At 40.7% G+C, this 23,990-nt stretch overlaps 1 protein-coding gene across 2 annotated transcripts in view; it reads left to right on the top strand.

The window, feature by feature from the left end:
- The window catches only part of LOC107194354 (IQ motif and SEC7 domain-containing protein 1), a 68,595-nt gene that overhangs the window by 41,022 nt on the left and 3,583 nt on the right, over window positions 1–23,990 (top strand). Inside the window, exons 1-3 of one of the 2 annotated variants that reach the window (XM_015583969.1) lie at window positions 11,115–11,454; window positions 21,391–21,735; window positions 22,733–23,282. In XM_015583969.1, coding sequence (XP_015439455.1) covers window positions 11,264–11,454; window positions 21,391–21,735; window positions 22,733–23,282 — 1,086 coding nt within the window. In that variant the 5' untranslated portion in view covers window positions 11,115–11,263. Of the gene's footprint in view, window positions 1–11,114; window positions 11,455–21,390; window positions 21,736–22,732; window positions 23,283–23,990 lie in introns of those variants that run through there. The other variant, XM_015583968.1, reaches the window with a different exon arrangement.

The following is a 23,990-nucleotide window of genomic DNA, read 5'->3' on the forward strand; positions in this document are numbered from 1 at the left end:
GCATGGAAGCGAAATCCTTCGGGCGGTCTTCCTGTCTCGACTTGGTGTCGGACAGCATTTTGTGAGATTCTCGCGGACATCTTTACGATGTGATTTGTGTTTTAGTGAAATATATTCGAGAAGATTCAGTGATTACATATATGGATGTCGATTGTAACGTAATCGGAAACTAGACAGAGCAAGGTAGGACCAGTAAGAATCGATATAGTTGTTCAAAGAAATCGAAATATCCGACAATTTTGAGACTGTGAAACTTTTTCTTGAAATTTTGTCTTCTCTATTTCCTGTTCATTTTATAGTGCAATACGTGCCCCAAGACCACTTTTTTCCTGACGTTACGCAAATGTCAGTTTGACATTTGGCGTTGTCATTGGCGAGACATTTAATTAACGTAAATATTATATAATGGCGGGCACCAGATATAACTACTATTTTTACGACGTTGGTAGTAGGTTTCGTTGCTAACGGGAACGGGTGGAAACGTTCTGTTTAGAATTCATTGAAATTCCGTCGTGCTGAAATCGTCAACAGCATTTCTCTTTTGCAAATAATACCCCCGCCGCGTGTCGTTTCGTAATCGACGATCGACCGAGTCACGTTCCCGTTTCGTTGTTGCTTTGTCGCGAAAACGAAAACGTGGCGCTCGAAGAAATTCCGATTCTTGCATACTTGGCAGAAAAAGAAAGAAAAACGAATGCACAAAGGTTTCGACGACTTTCCAGTTCACTTTTGATCGGCCTGTATAAAATTACATTCAACTTCCATTTGTAGCTTCGTGCAAGAGTGACTCATAGGTGCAACAAAGAATAATTAATTAATAAATATCCCCCCAGTCCTGAGACAATAATTATCGGTAGACCACGGAAGTTCATGGGAAATCAAGATTTTCAATACTGATATTTGAAAATTAAAATGGAGCAGAACTTTACTACGTTAATAATAATTAGACTGTGGATTTTATATATTTATAGTCTATATGTCTCTGTGAAATACAACGAAGGACAAAACTTTTGTCAGATGCAACGAGTTTCCTATTTTCTTTTGAACCTAATAAGATACTTAAGGGAAGAAAGAAATTCCTACTTTTATTTTTGTCTTTACGAACAACCTTCTAAAATGTGATTTCGCATAAAAATCCACAGTCTAATAATAACATATAAATAATATTAAACCTTTTGATACGTTTATGTTATTACATTCTCCAAGTTAAGTCTATTTGTCGGTTATTGGTAGATCGTTCATCCATGAAACGACGAAAATAAGCATTTTCTTGTGTCCTCTGACGGTCAATTTTGAATCGTCCTGTATAGCGCTAAAAGGCTGCGCTCGACGACAGCGCATTATCAATAGCCGAATGCGATAACTATGTTAACAGCCGTTCTATACACGCACCGAACACGTGGCGAGCAAACAAACGTAGTAGTACTGTGATAGCCATTGCTGGTACCGTTAACCGTACAGTACCGTTCATAATGTAAGTGCCCCTGGTTCGTTTATTGCACCTCTGTCTTTAATAAAAGGTATTAAAAAAATATATAAAAATAGCTACTCCAATTTTCGTTTATCGGAGACCTGGATGGATATCTGACATGAATTTGGAAGCAATTTTGATCCCGACAGTCCATTTCAATAATTTGACATGAACACGGATTAACCTCCGATCGATTCTGTTTTGGATTGTTTCGAACGTTTTTCACCTGGTATAGACATACACGTAACAACGCAAAACGTGTGAGACGAGTTCTATCGCGGTAAGAAATTGCATTAAGGCGCGCGGGTGACGCCATCTTCTTCTTTTTCCTTGAGAACAGCCTCGGCTATACACAATGCAGGAGCAAACAATACTTTCGTACTTTCGTTTTAAACGTTATTGCGCACGATCGTTTACCATCGCGTGTATTTTCTCGACGGTATTATTTTTCCGGGAGCCACGAGACAACGAGTGTCGTTTCCCTAAAAGCACGAACGAAAATAATCGGAACCGTGGGGGAGGGAAAAACGATGAGGCAACGATTCCAGCCGCGTATCTGTGCACCGTGACGAAGGGGAACATAAATAACCATGAGAAGAATCTCCGGTTCAATCGTTTTAGAACCGCCGTTGCAGAAGCGTTTAGACAAATGAGCCGATGACTCAGCCAGACTTTCGCAAGCTTCTGGATGGAAAACTGCTGGAAAACGACAGGTTTAGATCCCGATGGGGGACGTTGAAACGGCACAGAAAGGAATGGTTGTTCCGTCGATGAACACGATATCCTCCCAATAGGGGTCATTTCCACGCGAAACTGGACACTTTTTGGAGTATCGTTTCGGATTTTGATGAAACTTGGATATAGTGTAGCTTTTACTGGTGTACAAACGTATCTCGAAGGATTTTTGAAAATTTTTGATTTTACAGATGTTTGAAATATAGTATCAACCTTTTTTCAATAAATTATAACTGGTGAACTAGTAAACTGATCAAAGTGAGCTTTGCGGGTGCTTACAGTGAAGACATAAGAGAACCTGGTAAAAATGATTTCAGTTGAAAGAAATAATATTTATTTTACAATTGTTTCAAAGAAATACAACTTTATTTTTTTTGGAGAGAAACTTGGAAAAAAAATCAGGATATAGTTCTATATGTCCTTTTTATGGACAAATTTTCACTCTGAATTTTCTAATTCCCCATACATTTTGTTCATTCAGAGGTGACAGTCGAGAGCAAAGGAGTAAAAAAGAATGGACGCTTTAGAATTGGCCACATGAAAATTAATTGATATACCATATTCAGTGCTGTTACTGTACGGTTGTCCGAAGTTTCATCCAGAAATCACGCAGAGAATAATTCGTACCGTTGCCATATTTGCCGTTTCATCGTCGTCCTCGACGAAACGTCCCGTAATCACAGAGCCATCGGATAGACGGTTAGGCGTGTTCCTTTTTACGCTGTTCGCTAAGTAATTGCAGACGCTTTTGTCGACGCGTTAAAGAGGCGTTTCGCCCGTTTCCTTTTTCTCTGCTGTGCGGCGCGGCTCCGCTTTCCATGTATCTGGCACGTAAAACGGGAACGTATGCAGAAATTCTGAGTGGCAAGGTTGCGATGTGTGTAGCTTGGATCGACATTTCTTTCTCGTTCGCGACGACATTGTCTTCGGTTCGATTCGAGGCAAGGTAAACACATGGATCAATGCACGCTTAAGGTAGCTCCCGCAAATTTTTAATAGTTATAAATTTAGTTGAAAATATAACAGAAGATTCTTGAAAGCTTCAACTGTCGATTGCTACCAAATCATCGCAAGGTCAATAATAAAATTATTGAAAAAGAAACGTTATAAAAATGTGTGTTTAACAGGCGCCTTATGGAACTGTGGTTGATACTGAGAAGTTAATCACTTCTTATTTCATACAAAGTTAGGTGGTTATAGATTTTTTGACAGAGACTATGATGGCACTGGAAAAAAGATGTGTTAATGATAAAATAGAACTAAAAATTAAAATCATAGTATGCAGACTTAGATTTCAATGCGTTAACGTCGCTTGTGTTTTCCTTTGATTTGTTCGACGAATTTTCCAATTTTTTTACAATAAGAAAAACATTCTTTTCCCCCCATTTAAGTATTTTGAAATAGTATTAATAAATACTAGACACATGAATATAAGATTTTTAAAGATCTAAATCCTTCTTTTAAAATGTACAGATTTCAATTTGATAAATTGGAAAAATGTAACTAATTGAATTGAAAAGAAAAAATGCACATTTCACCGGTGAATAAACAATATTAAATAAATGACCATTTCTAGCCAATAGCGGAAAAATTGTTCGAAATATGAAACATGTTGAAAAACATCAATATTTAATCATTTGCTTACTGTAATAACTTAATTTACCGGTTTTGATATATAATGTTAATTCACTGGACAGGTCACCCTACCTTTTTTTCTCGTTTTACCATCGGAACTTCTAACCGTGATCCATTGTCACGTTAAAGAATTCCCAAGTCCTCGGTCCAATCATTCAGAATAATGGAGGTCGAAGGCAATATATTTCTCGAAACGCGTCAATACGACGCTGGCGTGGTAATTGTACACTCGATCCGAGTTTTCCGAGCGAACGAGACACCGCGAGACGAAGCTGGATTGGCCGGATACGTACTCGTCGGTTAGAAATCGACTCGTGGGTGGTGTCGTTGCTCATTACGGTCTAACCGACCCGTTAAAAGGAGCAAAACCCGCGTAGAACCGGTGGAGAACACGGCTTTCTTGGATCGCGTGCCCGTTTCTTATTAGCCTACATCGATCCCCCGGAGCGTCTCTTCGGCTTCTTATTAGACTGTGACGTGGTATCGTCCAAGTGAACTTGAACGACGGTAATCCATCGTGTCTGGTAGCGTCCTGGAAGTCGAGGGAAACCAACGTCGGCAACCCAGAAATCATTCCTCCCAGGTTAAGGATTCCGCGAACGTTTCGAGCAAACTTGTGTGTTCTGAACTGTATAAAAATCGTCAGGAATAGCGAATCTTCTGAAAGTTGAGAATCATCGTATAATATAAATGTATATAGGCCATCCTTGGAATAATGGTACCTATTAACCGTACAATCCGTCACAAGCAACAGGGAGGGGGGGGGGGAGGTTGTGAAACATTTAAATGTCGTTGAACGTTTTATTTTTTGCACGATCGTATATGTATCAAGTGGCGCCGCGAATTAAATTATGAAGAAGGTTAATCGAATCGACCGAGTCCAAATATCACGGTGGGAACAGTCTTAACGATGATTAAAGGCATCACATCCACCCTGAGAGAATATCACTGGAGACGTTTTTCTTCCGACCATTCACATGCCAATTAAAAAATAATGATCGAATATAATAATCGTAATATAAAGATTCACATGGACTCTCTTTGCCCAAACCTTATGGAGCTCTATCTTTTCTTGTTTTTCGACGGTGCACGCGCGTAGGCTCGCCTCGTGGCGAGGCAAAACCTGTTTTCTATTTGCGTGGCTCCGGTCGCTACTTTATTAATCCTTCATTTGGCTTTCGCACTGCCGTCCTGTAAAATCCACGGTGAATTACATTTCGAGTCCATCGGCTTGACCCTCTAACTGCATTTGTCTACAGTGGACGCCTACTTTGTCAATTTAGTGACGATATTTGGAACATTTCTTGTCGATCGATAGTACGAAACTTCTTCAAATGACATCCAAATGATAGAAAAACGGTGTTACTGGGACGACTAGTAATATTAGTTGTCGTGAGCAAACATATTGTTTATAAAGAGAAAGTTTGAAGAGATGTTGTAAATAGTCTTGAAATAACTATTGATTGGTGATTTTATAGAAAGAAATTTTTTTGTAGAATATATCAGGAAGATGCAGTGAAAGGGTTAAAAACACGATTTAGTCTTCGACCTCCGTGCTCTTCCGTTCGCCGCCATTTTGGTACCGTTTCGCGAGACTTAGCATATATCTACTTTATGACCGTGTAACAAACCATGGAAATGGAGCATTGAATCGTTAACACTAGCGATGGTAAAACATTTCAATTGTATCTATATTTGATATCGATACATTTGTGCAAAAATTTCGATATTTATGGGTTTTGTATCGATACTGAAATACAAAGTTAGATTCAATATCGATATATGAATTAAATAGTATAGATATTTCAAATATCGTTGCTATATACAGTAATGTCTCGATGAGTGTGACAAACTCAGGTCCATTCGTGGCAAGGCAAAAAGGTTTTTGAGCTTCTAATAAATTTGTTTTTTGCAAGAAACCAAACCACTGCTTACCTTCTGTATACTCTGTTTTTATTAGTTCCCGAGGAGGACCTTCTATTGGTGATAATAACGCCGTTGTTCGTGTCGCATTCATCGAGCAATCGCTGTAACTAGTTACCAGTAGAAATTTAATTCTTCCTTTACGAAATCTCTATAACCGTTCGAATTTTTCTCTCCACTCCCCTGTCATTTTCACTTTCTTCCCTGTCACACTCTGACGGGATAGATGCATGCAGGCTGGGTTGGATCATCAGCCCGAAATTGCATTTCAAGGAAGCGCGAGGTAACCACCGCGCAGGTGCGCGTGATCACCGAAATGGGTTAACCTTTGACGAGCCGGCACGGCTGACCTCTCGACCGCGGATGTCTAGGACGTCGCGTATAGAGACAAACCAGCGAGCTTTCTCCTGATGGCTGACTTTTACTTTTGCCACGGGCGTATCGAAGATCTCAAGAGGCTTGGCCTAACGTCTGTATATTACCTTGTGGTCGGACGTGAGCGTGACCAGTGCACAGTGTATCCTGGCTTTCGAACATATTGTTATTCGTTTACGTCCCCGACACCGACGATCTCTTGTCGGATATCCGTGACGAAAGCTCGTCCCTCGACGATCTCGTACCCGACACGCGGAGAATGTGAAGTCAGAGGCCCGAACAGGCCGACGAAAGCAGCTGGGTATTAACGTTAGAACTATCAGCGCTGAATGTGTATTAAATTTAATTGTATAATACAGTAACATATATAATATACAATACAATGTAGTGTAATATAGTATAATATAAAATTTATAGTAAATGAAAAGTTAACGTAAATTCCTCCAAAACACACTATTGTAATTTCACGAATTTTGAAATAAGAAATCTGCAAACCGTCATTTTGACGGGTTTGGTAGTTCTAATGTTAACCTTCCGCTGTTGGTGTTAGGGTCCGGTTTAACCCAGAATTTAATAACCTTGATGCACCATGTTTAGCTTACAGAAACGAATTATGGTATTTAGTTGTCTACATTAGCATTTCATCAGAAGGAATAAATAATAGTTAATTTTCTGAGAGAAACATATTGTCATGTATATATAAATAGTCTAAAGAAATTTCTTCCAAAGTTCATCGAGAGGCAGATATGTAAGGGTTTGTCTGGATCCAAATGGCACCGTTTATTCGATCGTCAAAAGGAGATTTTGGAGGGTTAAAGACTCACGGAAGGCGTGCGATTTGTCGTGGTGCCCTGTCTGCGTAAACGGCGAATTCGTTGTGGCGACACGCGGTAATCATACGTGAAAGTATACCATGCCGGTTAGTAGAACGTGATAATTTTTGTATTCAGAGTTCAGTTGCCGGGGCGACACTAGGCGTTTACCACCCGAAAACCTTTCCGAACGAGATCGAACTTCGATAAATTGGCGAATAAAATATAATTACAAGTGACCTGCCCTCGTTGTTATTATTGATGGTATTATAAAGGTTTTCTGTTTTTTTCCCTCGCAAGATTAATTTATTTATCCCTTTAACGCTCACTGTGATGTATACGTTATACCTAAAAAGTCATATTTCTAGGGGTTTTGTTGTTGCGATCATTTTTTAGTTAACTAATCGCGAGAAATAGTTTATTTCCCTGGAAGAGGTATTTGGGCGATAAATGTTTAAAAATAAATAAAAAAAGAAATTGGTTGGTCTAATATCGATATTTTTGACTTCAGAATAACAAAATACAACGTATATATTAGTCTTTTAATTTTGAATAACGATTTAAGGGTGTGGGCTTTAAAGGGTTAACATAACGAATATTTTTACGTATCTTCCACGGTGGATAAGAGGGAATTTCTCGCGTAAGAAGATAATATAATAACGTTTTTATCGGTGAAATCGAATTTACGAACGATTGCGAATCGCGCCTCGCGCGTCATCTAAGGCGGTGGTCCCTGGTAAATTTGAAATTTTGTCGGTGAAACGGGAAAAGATAACGATTAAAATTTAATTTTATCCGAACGATCAAAACCGAGAATATCGTCGAGTTAACTGTTTTGGTTCCTGCGTCACGGGGCAACGATAAATAATTCGTTTTATGAAATTCCCTGTCTTGTGTGTCGCGAGGTGAAAGTGCGAAATTTAATGTAAATGTCGCGGTCAGAAATTCACTTCGATAGGTTACTTTTTTTTTTTTATTTTACCGATTATGTGTCCTCTGATCATCATATTTTGTTACAGGAATTCTCTTTAATTTTTTCCTGAAATAAAAAGAAAGGGTGGGGGTGGTTGAGACGAAATCACCGTAGTGCGTAAAAATCATGTTTCTTTACAAGCTTCTCTTTAATTTTCTTCTTTCTCCGAGAATATTACCTGAAATTAAAGTAAAGGATAGGGATGGTTGGAACGAAACCAGCCTGATGCGTAAAAATCATATTTTTCTTTCAAAAATTCTCTTTAATTTTCTTCTTTCACCGAATATATTACTTGAAATAAAAAAAAAGAATGGGGGTGGTTCGAACGGGACCAACCCAGTGCGTAAAAATCATATTTTTCATTCATGGCTCCTCTTTAATTTCTTTGTCCTTTGCATATATGTATATCCTGAAATAAAAAAAAAAAGGATGGGGGTGGTTGGAACGAAACCAGCCTGATGCGTAAAAATCATATTTTTCTTTCAAAAATTCTCTTTAATTTCTTTGTCCTTTGCATATATGTATATCCTGAAATAAAAAGGAGGGGCGGGGGTGGTTGGGACGAAATGATCGTGGTGCCATCTGTTTTTGCAACGACGATCGGAATTCCTGTTGTGTAAATTGACCTCTATTCCGGTACGGTAGAGGCGCGGAGAGCGTGTGTATAGTGCGCGCACGGCCATACACACGCGTTCAAATCACCGGTGGGAGGCCTCTGCTCCACCTTTCGTTTGACTTTGACAGTTCCATTATGGTATCGAAGCTAACGGCAAACAGTACCGTGCGCCGGACGCTAGTGAATCAACCAGGTGCCGTGTGCCGATATGTCGAGGTATTTTCCTCGTTATTTCCTTCGTGCCCCCCGGTGGATATCGACTCTCCGTGCACCTTGATAAGTGTTATTGAGCCTCCCCCCCCCCTCCAGTGTCCTTGTGAAATATCGTTCCGTGTTCGTTTCACGGATAGTGAATTTGTGATTTCCTTGTATTATTATTAACTAAGGTGTCACGTGAAAAATAGGGCTCGAGGATTAAAGAAGGTGCGACAGTGTGTGCACGCAGTGAGGACAAAAATTGCGAAGTCAAAAAATAATATGCCTGAAGTTTTCGTAAATTTTATCAAGCGTGACAGATTACGTAGCATCTGAGAAATAAAGTCTACTTGAAATTCGAATTGTTAATTTCATTGTGACGTGTTTCGTGCTGTGCTAACGCGGCGCAACGCGTGAAAACGACACAGTCTTTTTTTCTTCCTCTATTTTTCGTGGCCGATTAATACTTCTGGAACGAGTTCTTTCGTATTTTTTTGAGGGAGGGGGTAAAGCAGAAATACGAAAGAGGGGAACCGTTATCGGGGTGAATCTATCGTTGAAATTGTACCATAAAGAATACAGACTGATTTTTTTTTTTTTTTTCGAGCAACGGTGCATGATTAACGATCGAAACGAGCACGTTTTGTTAACACTTTAGCGGTCAGCGTTCCTTAATTGGGAGCACCGACTCCTCCGGTTCGTCGGTCGTTTTAACGGAAAAAAACTCAAATCGCGCTGCATTTCGTGAACGGAAGTTCGACCCGAACCGGGACCAAGCTGTATTTTAATCGCGAAGCGGGTTCAAGTTCGTCGCAACAACCTGATAAAATCAATGGGATTTCTTTGTAGAAGCTTGTCAACTTTCTTTTCGTGTTCCACGAATTGCGACCAACATTTCCGTTTCCATTAGCGAGGTCCGATAACATTTAAATTGTAGATAGCAGATAAAAAGAATTCTTACGTTTAATTTTACGAGTGGATTGTTAATTCGATTTTTAAACGCTTTGACGTCATTTTATCGACGCAGTCTACGTTTTCGATTTGCATTGATTTCAGTGCTGTTTGAAATTGTTTCAGTGCCATTTCAAATCATTTCAGTGCCAATATAAAATTATATTTGTTTTTCGTTCGTTGTTGGCGTGCACGAAAATCGTGGATCGCAGGTGCTCATCATTATTCCAAAGCTTTTTCGTACGTGAGTCCCCGATACGGCGCTAAAGAGGAACAAACGGTATCCATTGACACGTTCTAGTTACACACACACACACACACACACGCGCGCGCGCGTGGACCAATTACGAGGAACAAAAAAATTTCGTATTCTTACTGGTCCAGAGTATACTGTTCTATTAGTTAGTGTTAATCGAATTTTCACGTGACAAGAAATACTCCGTTTCGTTTGCTCAAACGTGTCCCCCCACGATGACGATCATTGTGTGTTCGGTTGGTTCGCGTGCCCGTGCATATTAATCGAGTGTCATTAGAAAGTTGCGATCGGTTGTCAATTGACCGGAAAAGAGAGGGACGAGTGAAAACGGCCCCCGTGTATATCTGTTCCCGCATATCGAAACGGACGCTCGACCGGCATGGAAAAACGTTAATTATCGGCAACTGGAGCATCGTTTAAAAAATTAGAACTGCATATCGAAACCACTACGCGGGCGCAGACTTTCCACGATTAATTCATTTAATTAAGTTTCGCTCACGACTCTGTTTGCATCTTATCCCCGACGATCTTGCGCATAATTTTCTTTTAAATTAAGATAAAAGTAACCATCGCAGATTCTGGAATTCGAGGAGTATGATAGGATTTGAAGTCAAAAAGATCGATATTGAACCAATCTATTTTTTGAATCTTTAAAAAATTTATTTCCAGCCCCTTAGCACCCAGACACTTAAAGCGTTACTTCAAAATTATGTGATTGATATATGTATATGTTCTATTCCATTATTTTGAAATCGAAAATGTCGATATTAAACTAACCTATTTTAAAAAAATTTATTTTTAACCCCTTAGCGCCTTCTTGGTGGGGGGGATTATTTCTCTCGATCAGTTAAGTTAAAAATGGTCTCAATACGTGCACCTCATCTGTATTTTCACGACAGAACCCCTGAAAATATGATTCCCCAGATGTAACGTTATACGTCACACTGAGCGTTAAAGGGTGAACTTGTTAATTCAGTGGGTACCAACGAAAAAACTACACATTCCCATCAATTTAGTCAAAACATTGTCGGATATTTCGATACATTTATGGGTTTACAGGAACGTTTTAGAATTGGTACGTTCATTTTAAACAGTTTCTTTCTCCAAACAGCAGGTCTATTGGGTATATCGAAATGTACCTCGGATAGTAAGACTCTTCGACATCCCGGCGAACAAACCAAAGAGAGTAGCACTGTGATAAACGTCGTCGTCGTCGTGTTTATCGATCTGCGACGAAAATGAACCGTGGGATCGCGAGTGAAAACAGTGAAACCGCGTCCGGTTGGTCGCGATCGGTTCGGTGATCAGTGAAAGCAGAATCATGTTCACGATGATCGAGCCCAGGAGCGATCGGGTGCCAGCCACCCACACCAAGCACCACTGTTACCAAGTGATTAGAACGACAAGGGTGCACCAGAGTTCACGGAGCTCCAGGATGGTCACCGTTCAGGAAAAAGTGATCAGATCACGGCTACAATTGGGATACTCGACGCCTACGAACTTCATTAATCGGTATTTATTTACATACCTATATTGTAAATCTTAACGATCCGAGGAGTAACTAGTTTCCAGTCAGTTAATCCGAACGAAAAAAAAACAACCCCACGGAATTTGCATTCTTCAAATGGTCACGGTTTAATTAAAGAAACATCGAGTTTGAATTTTGCAATTACTCCGTGGTTCCGCGAACAATGTGTGCCCTATTTCTACGTAACTTCCGGGTACGGCTCGTTCCGAAACCCCTCTCCGAGTTACGTGAACAGAGCTTCCGGCTATTTTATGGAAATTTTTCATCCGAGGAAAACCCCCCCTTTCAGCGCGGGAGGCTACACCGTAACTTATTCACGGTTAATTATATGCATAAAAGGGAGCAACAGAGTATCTTTCGCGCATAGATCGTGTTCCCACGCGGACCCGGTAGTACTTCGTGAATCTACTCTGATAAAATCCGCCCGTGGACGTATTCGTGAAGCATTGTGTGTCTGACGATTGAACCAAAGGCAAAATAAAACATTTGTTTTCTAAGCCTTTCCTAATTTATTTAAAAATTACCAGAGAAATATTTTGTTATATTTTTGTGTATATTAGATGACGTATAAATTATTCACAAGAACATTTTAACATTTTGAAACCGTGTAATGTCGCCTTTCATTCGTAGCCATTCGACAACTTTTTTACTTTTATCACAATTATTTTGGGCGTTCGAATATCTCTGCAACTGTTGACGATATTAAAAAACGTTTCAAACGAAAGTTAAATGGTAAACTGTATGGCAATTTTGTAAATTTCTATTGTATTTGTAACAGTACTGAATAACTTGAACTCTACTAGAAGAAACTATTACATACATATTATATTTTATAATCCACAAATACATACGCAGTCACATGGTAACAATGGGAATGGAAGTGTTGACAGAAACTCGATAAAATCTTAGATTTAAATTCTCTCTTATTGGAAGAAACAAATAGGGAGAATCGTTTTCGTCGATGGCTGGTTAACGACCAACTCTTTTCCCTCCTTCGAGAATTAGACAGAAATTGACAGAGTTCTGTTAATCATTCGACAGTTTATTAGCTCATATCGGATCGGTATCGAAGAACAAAACGATGGTGTTCGTTTGGCTTTCCATCGAGCGGAAGAGGCACGCACGGTGTGTCTCGAATTCATTAAAGGAATTATTAAAGCGTGCTCCATTACCGCTGCTCCATCCGCGCCGTCTCGACTAATTATCATCGAGCAATTAACAACCGTTGATTGCCATTAACGGTGCGCTCGCGAGACTGTGTTGGTGGTTTCTACCGATCCCTCCGCTTCTTCGTGAAATAATTTCCTCTCCCCCGGAGCTGTGCGCACGCGAGGCAAGCTCCTCGAGCCGCGACCGAAGGAAAAGCCGGAGAAAATCGCGGGAAAATTCTATCGAAGTGGAGATTCATGACTTAATCGTCTCTGTTCCCTTGCAAAATTGTCTATTCTTATTTATAGTCTGCAAAGGACCAGGCGCACGTGTTTTCTCGTGAAAAAAAACATTGCAAAGTCAGTGAGAAATCTCGCGTGGCCTAAATTTCGATGTTAATTTCTGCTGATGCGAATTTTTGCAGTTCGAATGACCGAACAATTTCTAAGATTCCACGAGAGTAGATCTGTTGGAGAAACTGCGTCCAATTGGACGGAACAATAAAACTTTATGATTTAAAGGTAATTACTCGTTGAGTATAACATTCGGCCAGTTTGTATTTATAGTTATCGAACAGTTGTAATCGATAAATAACAGTGACCTAATTATAGTCGAGGGACAGGTTGTCGTAACATTTGATATTCACCTGTGTGTACTATACGTTCTCTCAACTCGATCGATATACACTCAGAGGACCCTTCAGTCCTTCGCAGCTTAGGAGAGCATGTAGCTTCTAATTACGTATTCATTTGGAAGTATAAAAGGCACAAAGTGATTTCCATTAGGAAAGTACATCCAATATCATCCAAATCAACTTATGCCACGAAGTTATCGAACGAGTTGTTTTTTTTTTCCATTCAAATAGGGTTTGTAATCTGATGTGTCTGGATAAGGTTGGTCGTTTCTACTTAAAAACAAACGGGGAGACAGTGAAACGGGTGGTATTATTTGTTTTGACCGAGTTCGAAAAGGAGGAGCGGTACAAAAGAAGGTGAATAAACCTTTTGCATCATGTAGAGCATGTTCCCACGGTGGTCACATTTGCAAAATAATTCCGAGTATTTTTTTGTCTATTATAAACTATTGTTTTCATTCACAAATCATGTCCTTCCAAATAGTACAAAGTTAGCCCCCTTTGATTTTTTCTTCACGGTTACTGCTTAAGTAATAATAAAGGAAACCATCTTACGTTGGCCCATTGGCCTACTAATATTGCTACCTACACTAAGAGGTACGAAATAAACAAATTTCTTTTTTTAAATGTGGACCGACTTCGAAATGCGTTAAAAACTAGAAAATAATTTCTATTTTTATTATTTATACAACACCGATTATGAAAACTTACTAAATAGCATATTAAATACATTGCAACTTTTTCATAGAAATTATTTTCTACTTTTTAGCATATTCCACATTATTCAACAAAAATTTTTCTTATCCATTGTCGCAGCGAGGTAGTCTACGACCATGACTCCTAGATACACAAAAGAACCGGAACAAGTCGATACGTTTCGTCGCGGATTAACATGTCACTTAACGCGTTCACCGGCGATAATTGCGAAATAAGGGGAGGGGGGAGGCAACCAGCCACGTAAACGCTTCCCAGTGTGGTATTCCCACAAAGTGTGTTCCATTGAAGATGTACAAGGGAAAGGATGGAAGAGGTCTGGTGCAAGAAGAAAAAAAAAAAACACGCCGCCAGGTGCACGTTCGAGGCACTTTACGGTGGTGTGGACACGCGCGTGTGCGTCGTAGGTAGCAGAGCACGCGTGCACCACAGGCACGAGTCCCTCGACGAAGCACACCCGACAGGGGCAGATGTTTCGGCTCTTGGGAGGCTTTAATGCCACCCCGACTCCAATTTATTTCTCTTCCTGCGAGACCGTCACCGCCCTCGGACCATCCACATAGAAACGTTCTTGCCACGTTTCTCTCGTCTGTGGAGCGCCTCCTGTTTCTCGACCGTCGAGAATCATCATTTGGGGCCCAGGGGTGCATCAGTCCCTTCGTTATCCGGGCCGCGTTTCGGCCTCTCGAGAAACGGTGTTTCAGGTAGTGTTCTTAACCTGTGTACCCTTTTTACTGAAAGAAGATTCAATCAGTTTTTTCTTTTTATATAGGGTGGTCCAGTAAGAATTACCACTCGAATATCTCCGTTGTTTGTGGAGTTATGAAAAAAACTTTATTAACAAAAGTTGTTCAGTATAGAGGGTACTATAATGTGGCAGTAATTATTTTGTTGCAGGTGTAGGAATTTCGAAGATTTCAAGCTCACCTTAATTTGTTTGAAACGAAATGTATCTCTTTTTATGATTTATACCTATGTACGTCGAAGAATTATTAGTTTAGGAGATAGTTTATGGAAATACGTACGATCGTATTGTACATACTAATATTACTTATTATTTGAAATATTGAGATTTTATTTTGGGTCGCCTGCGACCCCACGGTGGTACCGACGCCAAAAAAATCGTGTCGTTCTACGGATAATAATTTCTGTTTTGCTATTTACAGACTCCTCTCGATTATCCTCCCAGACTCGGGACCGCGCTGGGACAATAATCTTGTAGGGTGAAATGCTTCAGACTCTCGCAAATTCGTTTTTTGTCCGAAGCCGAGCCTCGGCAACAAAAGCGGAGGGGCAACAAAGTATCCGCTTGACAGATTCCACGTCTCTTTCCCAGTGCTGGGAATGACGCCTGGGACAATAATCGTGTAGAACAAGCCAGACAATAATCGAGAGGAGTCTGTAAGCAATTAAACGAAAGTGACTGCCAGTCTCGAGACGCCTAGACTAGAATGGTTCTCCCCGTGTTGAAAACTGTCGCGATGAAACAAACGGGCTTTTTCTCACCGGGTCGCTCTCGATAGATTCTCTCGCGCCCGGCGACTTCTATTGTCTTACGGGGGCGACAAGCGGCGTTTGACTTGGACGCGTCCGGAGGCGCGCACGGGACAATGGAGAACGGCGAAGGGGTTGAAATAGATAGTCTAGCGGCGGGGGCCACTCGTTCGTTTATACGAAGACAAAACCCTCAGACGACGCGCGTAGGCTTCAGGTGAAGTGCATCAGCTGCCACTTGGACACGCGCCATAGAAACCTCCGCTGTATTTCCGTCCCTCCCAGTCTTCATCCTTCCTTCCGCGCGCTTTTTTACCCTCCCACTCCCGTTTTTTTTTTCGCATCCGAACGAGCACTCCACATACGGAATAGACGAGTAGTCGAAAGGGAGTCTAGTTTTGAAAAATTCGAGGCTGTAGCACGGTATAAACCAATCATCATAATGAAACGAAATTTTGAGAAGAAAGGGGGTTAATTTTTTTTTTAATTAATATCTCAGATACTAATAAATACCCGAAGTTACAATTTTATACTTAGGGTCGTCCTTCTATCTCATCAAAATTTCGGTTCATTACACTGGGGAATAAAAATGTTTTTTTTTTCATGTTAGGGATTTATGATCGGTTTCTGAGTACTCGAGGATCTTCGTTTTAGCTAATTTGGCTGCGATTTTCCAAATAATCGAAACTGTAACTGAACGAAAATTTAACTAATTTTGCTTTTCTGTGACCTATCCTCTTCTCAAAAACCTCTTGTGAAATTTGTTTACTTTCGGGTTAGCGATTGCCAAAGTAAAGAATAAAATAAGAGATTTCATTTTGTTTTAAAAATGAATTTTATAGAAGTGATTAGAAAAAAATCATACAGATAAAGGTTTTCGTAATATCCTAATACTTTCTATATAATTATCTTCTCTTCTGACAACATTTTATAAATAAAATTAATCCAGAATCGTAGAAATTGCTATGTTTAATTTCGCATAAATATTTAAGACATATGCCATGAACGCTCCAAAGTGGATCCGAGATAGTCGCACTCATCGAGACCTTACTGCATATCCAAAATTAATTCGTCAAGCTTCCTTTCTTTTCTGGATAAATTCTTTTTCATTTTCAATTCAACGCCGTATAAATTTCGTCAAGACGCAGCACCCTTTTGAAAAAGGCACCTTGGTCGTTCACTCGTCACCAGAAACCAGCAGTTTTTTCGCAAAATCCCCGGCTCGTTACCCGCGACCACGAAATTAACGTCACGTAATTAAATGGCGCCGCGTGCATACGAGCCTCGGTTAGTTGCAGACGGAGTGGCTGGGTATTCGTGTGTGCAACACAGCGTGGTGGCGTGCACGTCGAAAACGGCGTGCCACTTTACGTGTCGAAAGCGTAATTTTTGTCGACTCTCGGATATATTCCATTTCCGATGCCGCGGAAAACCTAATCATATAAATGGTAGGAACACATTTTTGCGAGTATTTTAACCCGCTCGCTGTGTCTTTTTGGTACCTTTACAAAGAATTTTCTTCTCTTATAAAATCAAGAATCGATAGTCATTTTAAGACTATTTAACTCTTTGCACTCCGATGTCGCAGCTGCGACGAAATTTATGTAGAAGCAACTTTGTATTTTTATACATTCAAAAATTAAAATACTCTTCACTTTTCCATGGGGGCCTCTATTGGTCATATTAAAAATTGCTCGGAGTGCAAAGGGTTAAAACATTAAATTTTTTTTTTTCATAAACAATGTGTTTGCTCGCGATAAATAATGAGCTTAGTAGTTATAGTAACACTGTTTCACTAATGTGTGGATGTCATTTAAAGGGTCTAGGCGGTTTATATCTTTCCATCATGAGCCAGACAGTGTATTTCGAATGTTTTGAGAAGACATCGGTGACAACTCCATTTCCCTCAAGAACCCACGGACTCTGACTCGTCTCCCCCTCCTCGGTATACACAGTTAATCGTAATAACGTGCACGCTTTAAATACAATCCCATTCGCCGTAGGCAACATTTTCCTGCAATTACGTTTCATTTAAAAACAATCGTGCGCCCCGGATATTCTCGATACGGAGAGTTCCGTGGACTAAGAGAATCGTGCGAAAGCGATATATAAAAGGCCCGTCTCCATTGTCTACGGGAAAGAGGGAACCCTCCTGATGAAAGTTTCTCCCCACTCCGACTGCGGGAAAATATTGAACTAAATTTTCCTCTCTGGAATCAACACCGGTAAATGGTGGAATTTCCGTCGAGTATTGGTCAAATAGATCTGTGTCTGGTGAATTGTATAACCTGAAAAGTTTGCCCGAATCGTTTTGCTCGTCAATGGGTTTCGTTGAGATCGTTATTTAAACAAGAAGAATTTTCTCGTCTTGTTCCTGCTTCGTAGTGTATTCCACTTGGTTCCACGACTAACTGCCCCGAAAACGAAGTCCAATCAGCCAGAGGTTGGACTTTTCTATGAGTCTCTCGTTGCAGAACGTAAAGACACGTTTATAGTTGTCCAGCACACCTGGGCCTTTTACGTAAGACGTTTAATTGACTAACGTTGCATAAGGTATAGAAGGTTGAGTGTCACGGTCGTCATCGTCGTAGAGTCACGCTGTCATATCCTTGTGTGGCCACCGTATACCTGCTGACACTTGGCCGAAACGCGATACAATGTGTTCCCACTGGTCCACTCGGGAACCAATCCCACCCTTCATCGTGAAATAATGTACCCTTGGGGACGTGTTTGTCGCGTCGTGCGATCGTTTAACCCATTTCGGAGGCTTGTATTAATTATTTTCTTTATAATCTTGGCCATTTAATCGCTGTTTCAGTCGTGTAATAATAATAATTTTATTTACACGTTTAAAATGGACCACAGACGACACGATTTTTCGTGCAATTGATCGTATAATCTAGATCGATTCGACCGTCCGAGCGAAATTGCTACCAGTGTTCTCAGATCTTTTATAAGATGCTCGTAAACAGAGTTGTCTAAAATCGTCTAAAGCGCAATAGTGAAAAAAATCTAATGATTTTTAAATTGAAGTACTTTTTTTTAGTATGACACGTTCAAAAAATAGACATAAATGATGAATCATATATATGTATAATAATGTAATTCTTGAGAGTGGAGTCGTAAAAAAAAAATCGTAAGGGAAAGTGTTAATAGTGGAAATGGCACATTCAACATTTGAATCACAGTAATAATTATTCGAGTCGCAGTAATAATTATCTGAATCACTGGTAATAATTATTCTTCCGGTCAACCGACCGAGAAAGGTGGTTAAAATCGATTCCCCGTCCAGCTGGTTGCTCACCACTGCCGAGGCCGGTGTGCACACGTGCTCTCACCCCTCTTACCTTCGGGCGCCTCTTGTTCACTGATTTCCGATCCTCGTGTGGAGGACGAAGAATGCTTCTGGGCTGCCAGCTGCTCGCGATCCTTCTTCGCCGATCGTTCTGTACCGTGACCGTCAGAACGTCGCGATCCTTCGTACGGTTCATCTCGACACCGTGCTCGATCCACCATAAAGTATTCACAGTCTCGGAAATTAAATAACGATCTTCGAAATATCGTAATTTTTCTGAGAAATTCCACCACGGTGTATTTGATTATGAGGTGACAATCTCTCTGTGGTCAGTTGACGAACACACAGAAGGACTCTTGAAATACGTGTACCAAAAAGAAGAATCAACATGGTCGTCTGGGTTCCCGGTTTTCTCACGGGGTAGGTAGTTAGCGGTGGTGGTGGTGGTGTGTGCGCGATTGCTATTCACTCGGGGGTGACTTTCCTGTGGATGATTCATCGCGTATGATTCATAGGCCGCGAAAACGTTTTCTCGAATAGTAATTGCTGGCAGCTGGTGGTGATGTTTGGAGAATATGGCGGCAAGAACAGGGGCGGCAGGGTTGGTTTGTCACGAACAGAATTTTCGACTCGAGATAATTTCGTACGTTTTGACATTGAAGTTGAAAACTGCCCACGTAATGGTTCTGTGAAATTGTGAGAAGAACACATGTTAAGCTGTGTCTACACTACGCAGGAAGACTGTGTTACGTAACAAATTGTTGCATAACAAGATTATACCTTTTGGACAAGTCTATAACAAGTTTCTATAACATTTCGTATTATTATTAATAATGGTGTCACACATAATGGATAACGTATAACTTACTATATGACACAAAAAATGTTATTGTAACATTATGTTATGTAACATTTTCCTTCCTGTTTTTTCTAACAAGTATTATAACATTTCTGTATAATGTGTTATGTTACGTAGTGTAGACGCAGCTTTAGTTTGCGGTATCTCCCGTTGGCAGTGCTCGTGGGCGATATTTAAATGACTCTCGATAGATGAGCTGTGTCTAAAAAAGGACAGGCTGTTTTTTGACATCTTGAACCTTCGAATGGTTCTTCGGGAACGAAATAAATCAACGAGAAAAATCGTTTCGAAAGAATCCTCTTCGGTTATGAATGAACAATGACACGAGGAATTATTCTCTCCGTGCTCGTTCAACGAAACGTTTCGAATGAAATTAACTGGCCGGAGGTCAGGAAATGCATTTCGGTGGAAATCGTAGGCCTATCTCGTGCGATAAGTGAAATCTCCGGAAATCACGTTTGGCAATCACGTGCAGAACGGATATTGAATAAACAGCATCAACGGGGCGCGGTGGCGGTCTGAAATAGTATAACGAAAAAAGAAAAACAAAACACGATGCGTCCGGCTAGATAATCTCGCGATTGCACGGTGCAACAACTTGTTTCGTAATCAAACCGTTCGCGTAAAAGGGAGACGGTTTTTCGCGCTTATCATCTCGTTCATGCGCAGAGTATACTACTCGTAACATTTCCGTCGTGCCACTGGCAATTGAGGGACTCAGTGGAAAAGGGGCAGATGCGATATCAACGTCGATTTTCATTTTTGCTGTTACCATCAACAAGCTCTAATTGTCTAGTATCCATTTCATGAATTCAAGCACCGTGACTTCTCGTAAACAGAAGTACATTAACATAATATACAACAATAATTGCCATTTACCATCTACTTCAATTACCAATTAAAATAACTACTGAATTTCCTGAGAAAATAATTTTTCCTAAAAATAGTTATCGTGTAAATTTATAGTATTGTGGCATACGTGCCCCTTTTCCACCAAATTCCTTAAGCCCAGAATACATTCTCAAGCGTTTCGTGATAGGACAAGGGAGAGACGCGTGGCATCGTTGGTTCGGTTTTTCCGCGGCACGAAAGCAGAACACTTTCATCGCCAAATCCGGCGAGAACGGGGTTCCCTCGAAAAAGAAGTTAATCGACACCGTGAAATCCATGGGGAAAGGTGGTTAGACGTATCCAATAGACGTGTTTTTGTCGAACGTGTTTCCGCGCACGAGCGCGATATCATTATCGTGAAAGTTCTTGCTGGATCTATTGAAATGACACGGGGTGGTGTGTCCAGCGTAGGTGTTGCTGCATCCACGCGCACCTGTTCAATATACAGGGTGTACCACGTAAATGTGCGGCAAAATTTTTTTAAATTTTCCTGCAACTTCACGAAAAATTGTATTACACAAACATTGAACTCCATTTAAACTGCATTTTTTTTGAAGAAATGGGTGTTACTTTTTGTTTCTTAAATGAAACTACACCATTTTTTTAAACATTTTTCATGGGGACTAATCGTGACAAATCCAACGACCACGTTGTAAAAAAATATATAAACAACATAAGAAGAAAAAAATCAACAGAAGGTGTACAACGTTGTGGTATACTAAAGGGTTCGCTTTAGAAACAATTGAGGGCTCAAAGGATCAAATATTTACCATATCGTTGCAATATAAGATTATTGTCCCGGTGCGGGACAATAATCGAGAGGAATCTGTATTGATAATCGCTAAGATATATTTCACACGTTTTTTTTTTTTTGTTTATTACAGTTTCCCGTCAAAGATGGAGAGGCCATCCCAGCATACATCAAACGTGAATCAGGTCCACGGTGCCGGGATGCACGGTGTGTACTCGTCCGGCAGTCAAACATCCCTCACGACGTCCTACATCACCGGTCAGTCGTACGTGCAGAACCAGAATTACGGCCATGGCCCGTATAATTCGTCCTCGAACGTACGGGTTTACTCGCACGCGGGGTACAACCAGCCTCAAAGCTACGGCACCATGGTTCAGGGTTACGGTGGTCAGCCTCAGACGGGATATCAACAGAATCATCTTAAAAAGGGACCCGTGCGTAACGGGGACGTGCTGAAGAGATGCCGACTTCAGACCGCGTAAGATTTTCAAATTCACGATTTAATTTGCTTCCACCAGAGACAGATTAATCCTGTCGATTCTCTTATGGGATAGGGAAGTGTCTCGATCGTTGTCAGTGTTCTTAATATTGCTAGTTTATTTATTTTAAAATGGCTCCAATACTGCCACTTTATTTATTTTAATGAATATGTAACGTACAGTGCGCGCTTACGATATTCCCACGAGCGGGACTGTTGGAGAGTAAAACGGCAATGCATCGAGAGCCCTCTCCGTGCTAAGTGTAGCCATTTCCCCAGCACATGCGCAAATATCGTGTTAGTAGAGATGGCTATACGCAACGTGGTGGAAGAGTAAATTTGTGGGCGTGAAAATACGTGTGGAGGGGAAGTGCCTCGCGTGGCAATGGGCCAAGTGGCGATATCGTAAGAGTCCACTGTATAAAGAATTGTGTATAGAAAATTGTATTATCAAATTGAATTTTATAATCAATCATGGTCCAAACTGAGAGATTCTTAGATTAAACAGCACGTAAAATCAGTAAATGAAGTTGTAGTACAATATTAAACTGACAGTAATTGGGACATTCACGCTTTTTTTCCCTACTTCAATTCGTTGTCCAGTTATTTCATATATAATTGCGGTATCGGGAACTCCATACCCAACAAAGGAGCAAATAACATCTTTGGAAAATAGGATGGTTCCGTGGAGCAGTGGGTAGAGTCTCTGCTTTCGGCGCCGGGGGTCGTGAGTTCGAATCCCGCTTGGGCCCTCTCATTTTTCTAACGCTCCTAAATAACGATTCCCCTAAAAACAAGGCAATACGATTAGTGGCATAGTACTCCTAAGGGTAGGTTAAATAGAATAAAAGAAAAGGATGTTAAAGGAGAGTTGGGTATCTGTGTTGGTGTGGAAGGATGAATGAAAAACTGTAAAACGAAGTTCCATTTCAAGGCCCGGTGAGGCTGAAAATAAATAATATATATATTCTAATGATTCGTCTATTTGAAAACACAGGTACGAGCTGTCCCAAGATCTACTGGACAAACAGATCGAGATGCTTGAACGGAAATACGGGGGCGTGAAGGCGCGGAACGCCGCGTTGACGATACAACGAGCGTTCCGTAGGTACACGTTGCTGAAGAAATTCGCGGCGATCACCGCGATGGCCAAGGCGGAGAAGAGACTGAGCCGAAAGCTTCAGGAGACGAACGATCGTGCCTCGAGCATGAACGAGCACGAGAGGATGGTCTATCACAGTCAGATTTACATTCAACAGCCGCAAACGGCGAACAGGCCGATGCCAATCCGAAGCATGTCCTTGAGAGAGAGGAGGCACGTGGAGAACACCACGTCCCAGTCGCCCATACCGAGGAGCCAGAGCGGCAGGTGCGAGGTCCAGATCGCCGGGCATCAACACGCGAACCATAATGTTCATCAGACGGGCAGGCACACACCATCTCTGGCGCCTAGTCCTTGCAACAGACATCAACAGTTACCTCCGAGCCCCTGTTGGGAGTCCAGCTCGCAAGAGAGCGGATCCAGCATTCACTATTACAATCCCCAGGTGATTGGAGAATTTCTATGTATCGAACAACAGGATGTCTATGGGTCAGACTTGGGCAATTATCTAAATAAAAAGTTTCGAATAACGTGGAAAAGATAAAAGCAAGTACTTCGTGATTTTTAATCGTTTAAACGTGGAAATTTTTGTAAGAAAATAATACTTCTCGAATGAGGCGACATTTGGGAAATAATTATTTAATTCGATTAACTGTTCAATGCTCAGGATAATGCCCCTAGACACTGTTGCTTTTCTGAAAATTTTCTCTGAAAATTCTGCCCGACTCTGCTGTGCGTTCAGTAATACCTAGGAAGAGATATAGAGACCTGTCCATAAATCACCGGATACTCGATTGTTTCGTGAGAAATAGAAATCGAAACGGGAAATGCAATGTCTCGAAGCAATTTCACCAACTTATTCGATTTTCCTCGAATACCTTTCAGAATGATTTAACGAAAATTACAAAATACTAATCAGCTAGGAATTTCGCGAGACTATAGTCGAGACAATTTAATACAATAGAATAATTCTGACACTGACTTCTAAACAGACTTAAACGCACGCGTAAAAATTAACGCAGGACTATAGTCGAAGTAATTATAGACCGATTTGAGTGGAATCGGGGGAGAATTGTTTTCAAAAATTCAAAGTGCCACGATTCATTTGGCTAAATATTATTTAACGAATGAACACAATTAATTAAACGGGTAC

Source organism: Dufourea novaeangliae, unplaced genomic scaffold, assembly GCF_001272555.1.
Source record: "Dufourea novaeangliae isolate 0120121106 unplaced genomic scaffold, ASM127255v1 scaffold28, whole genome shotgun sequence".
Classification (NCBI taxonomy): domain Eukaryota; kingdom Metazoa; phylum Arthropoda; class Insecta; order Hymenoptera; family Halictidae; genus Dufourea; species Dufourea novaeangliae.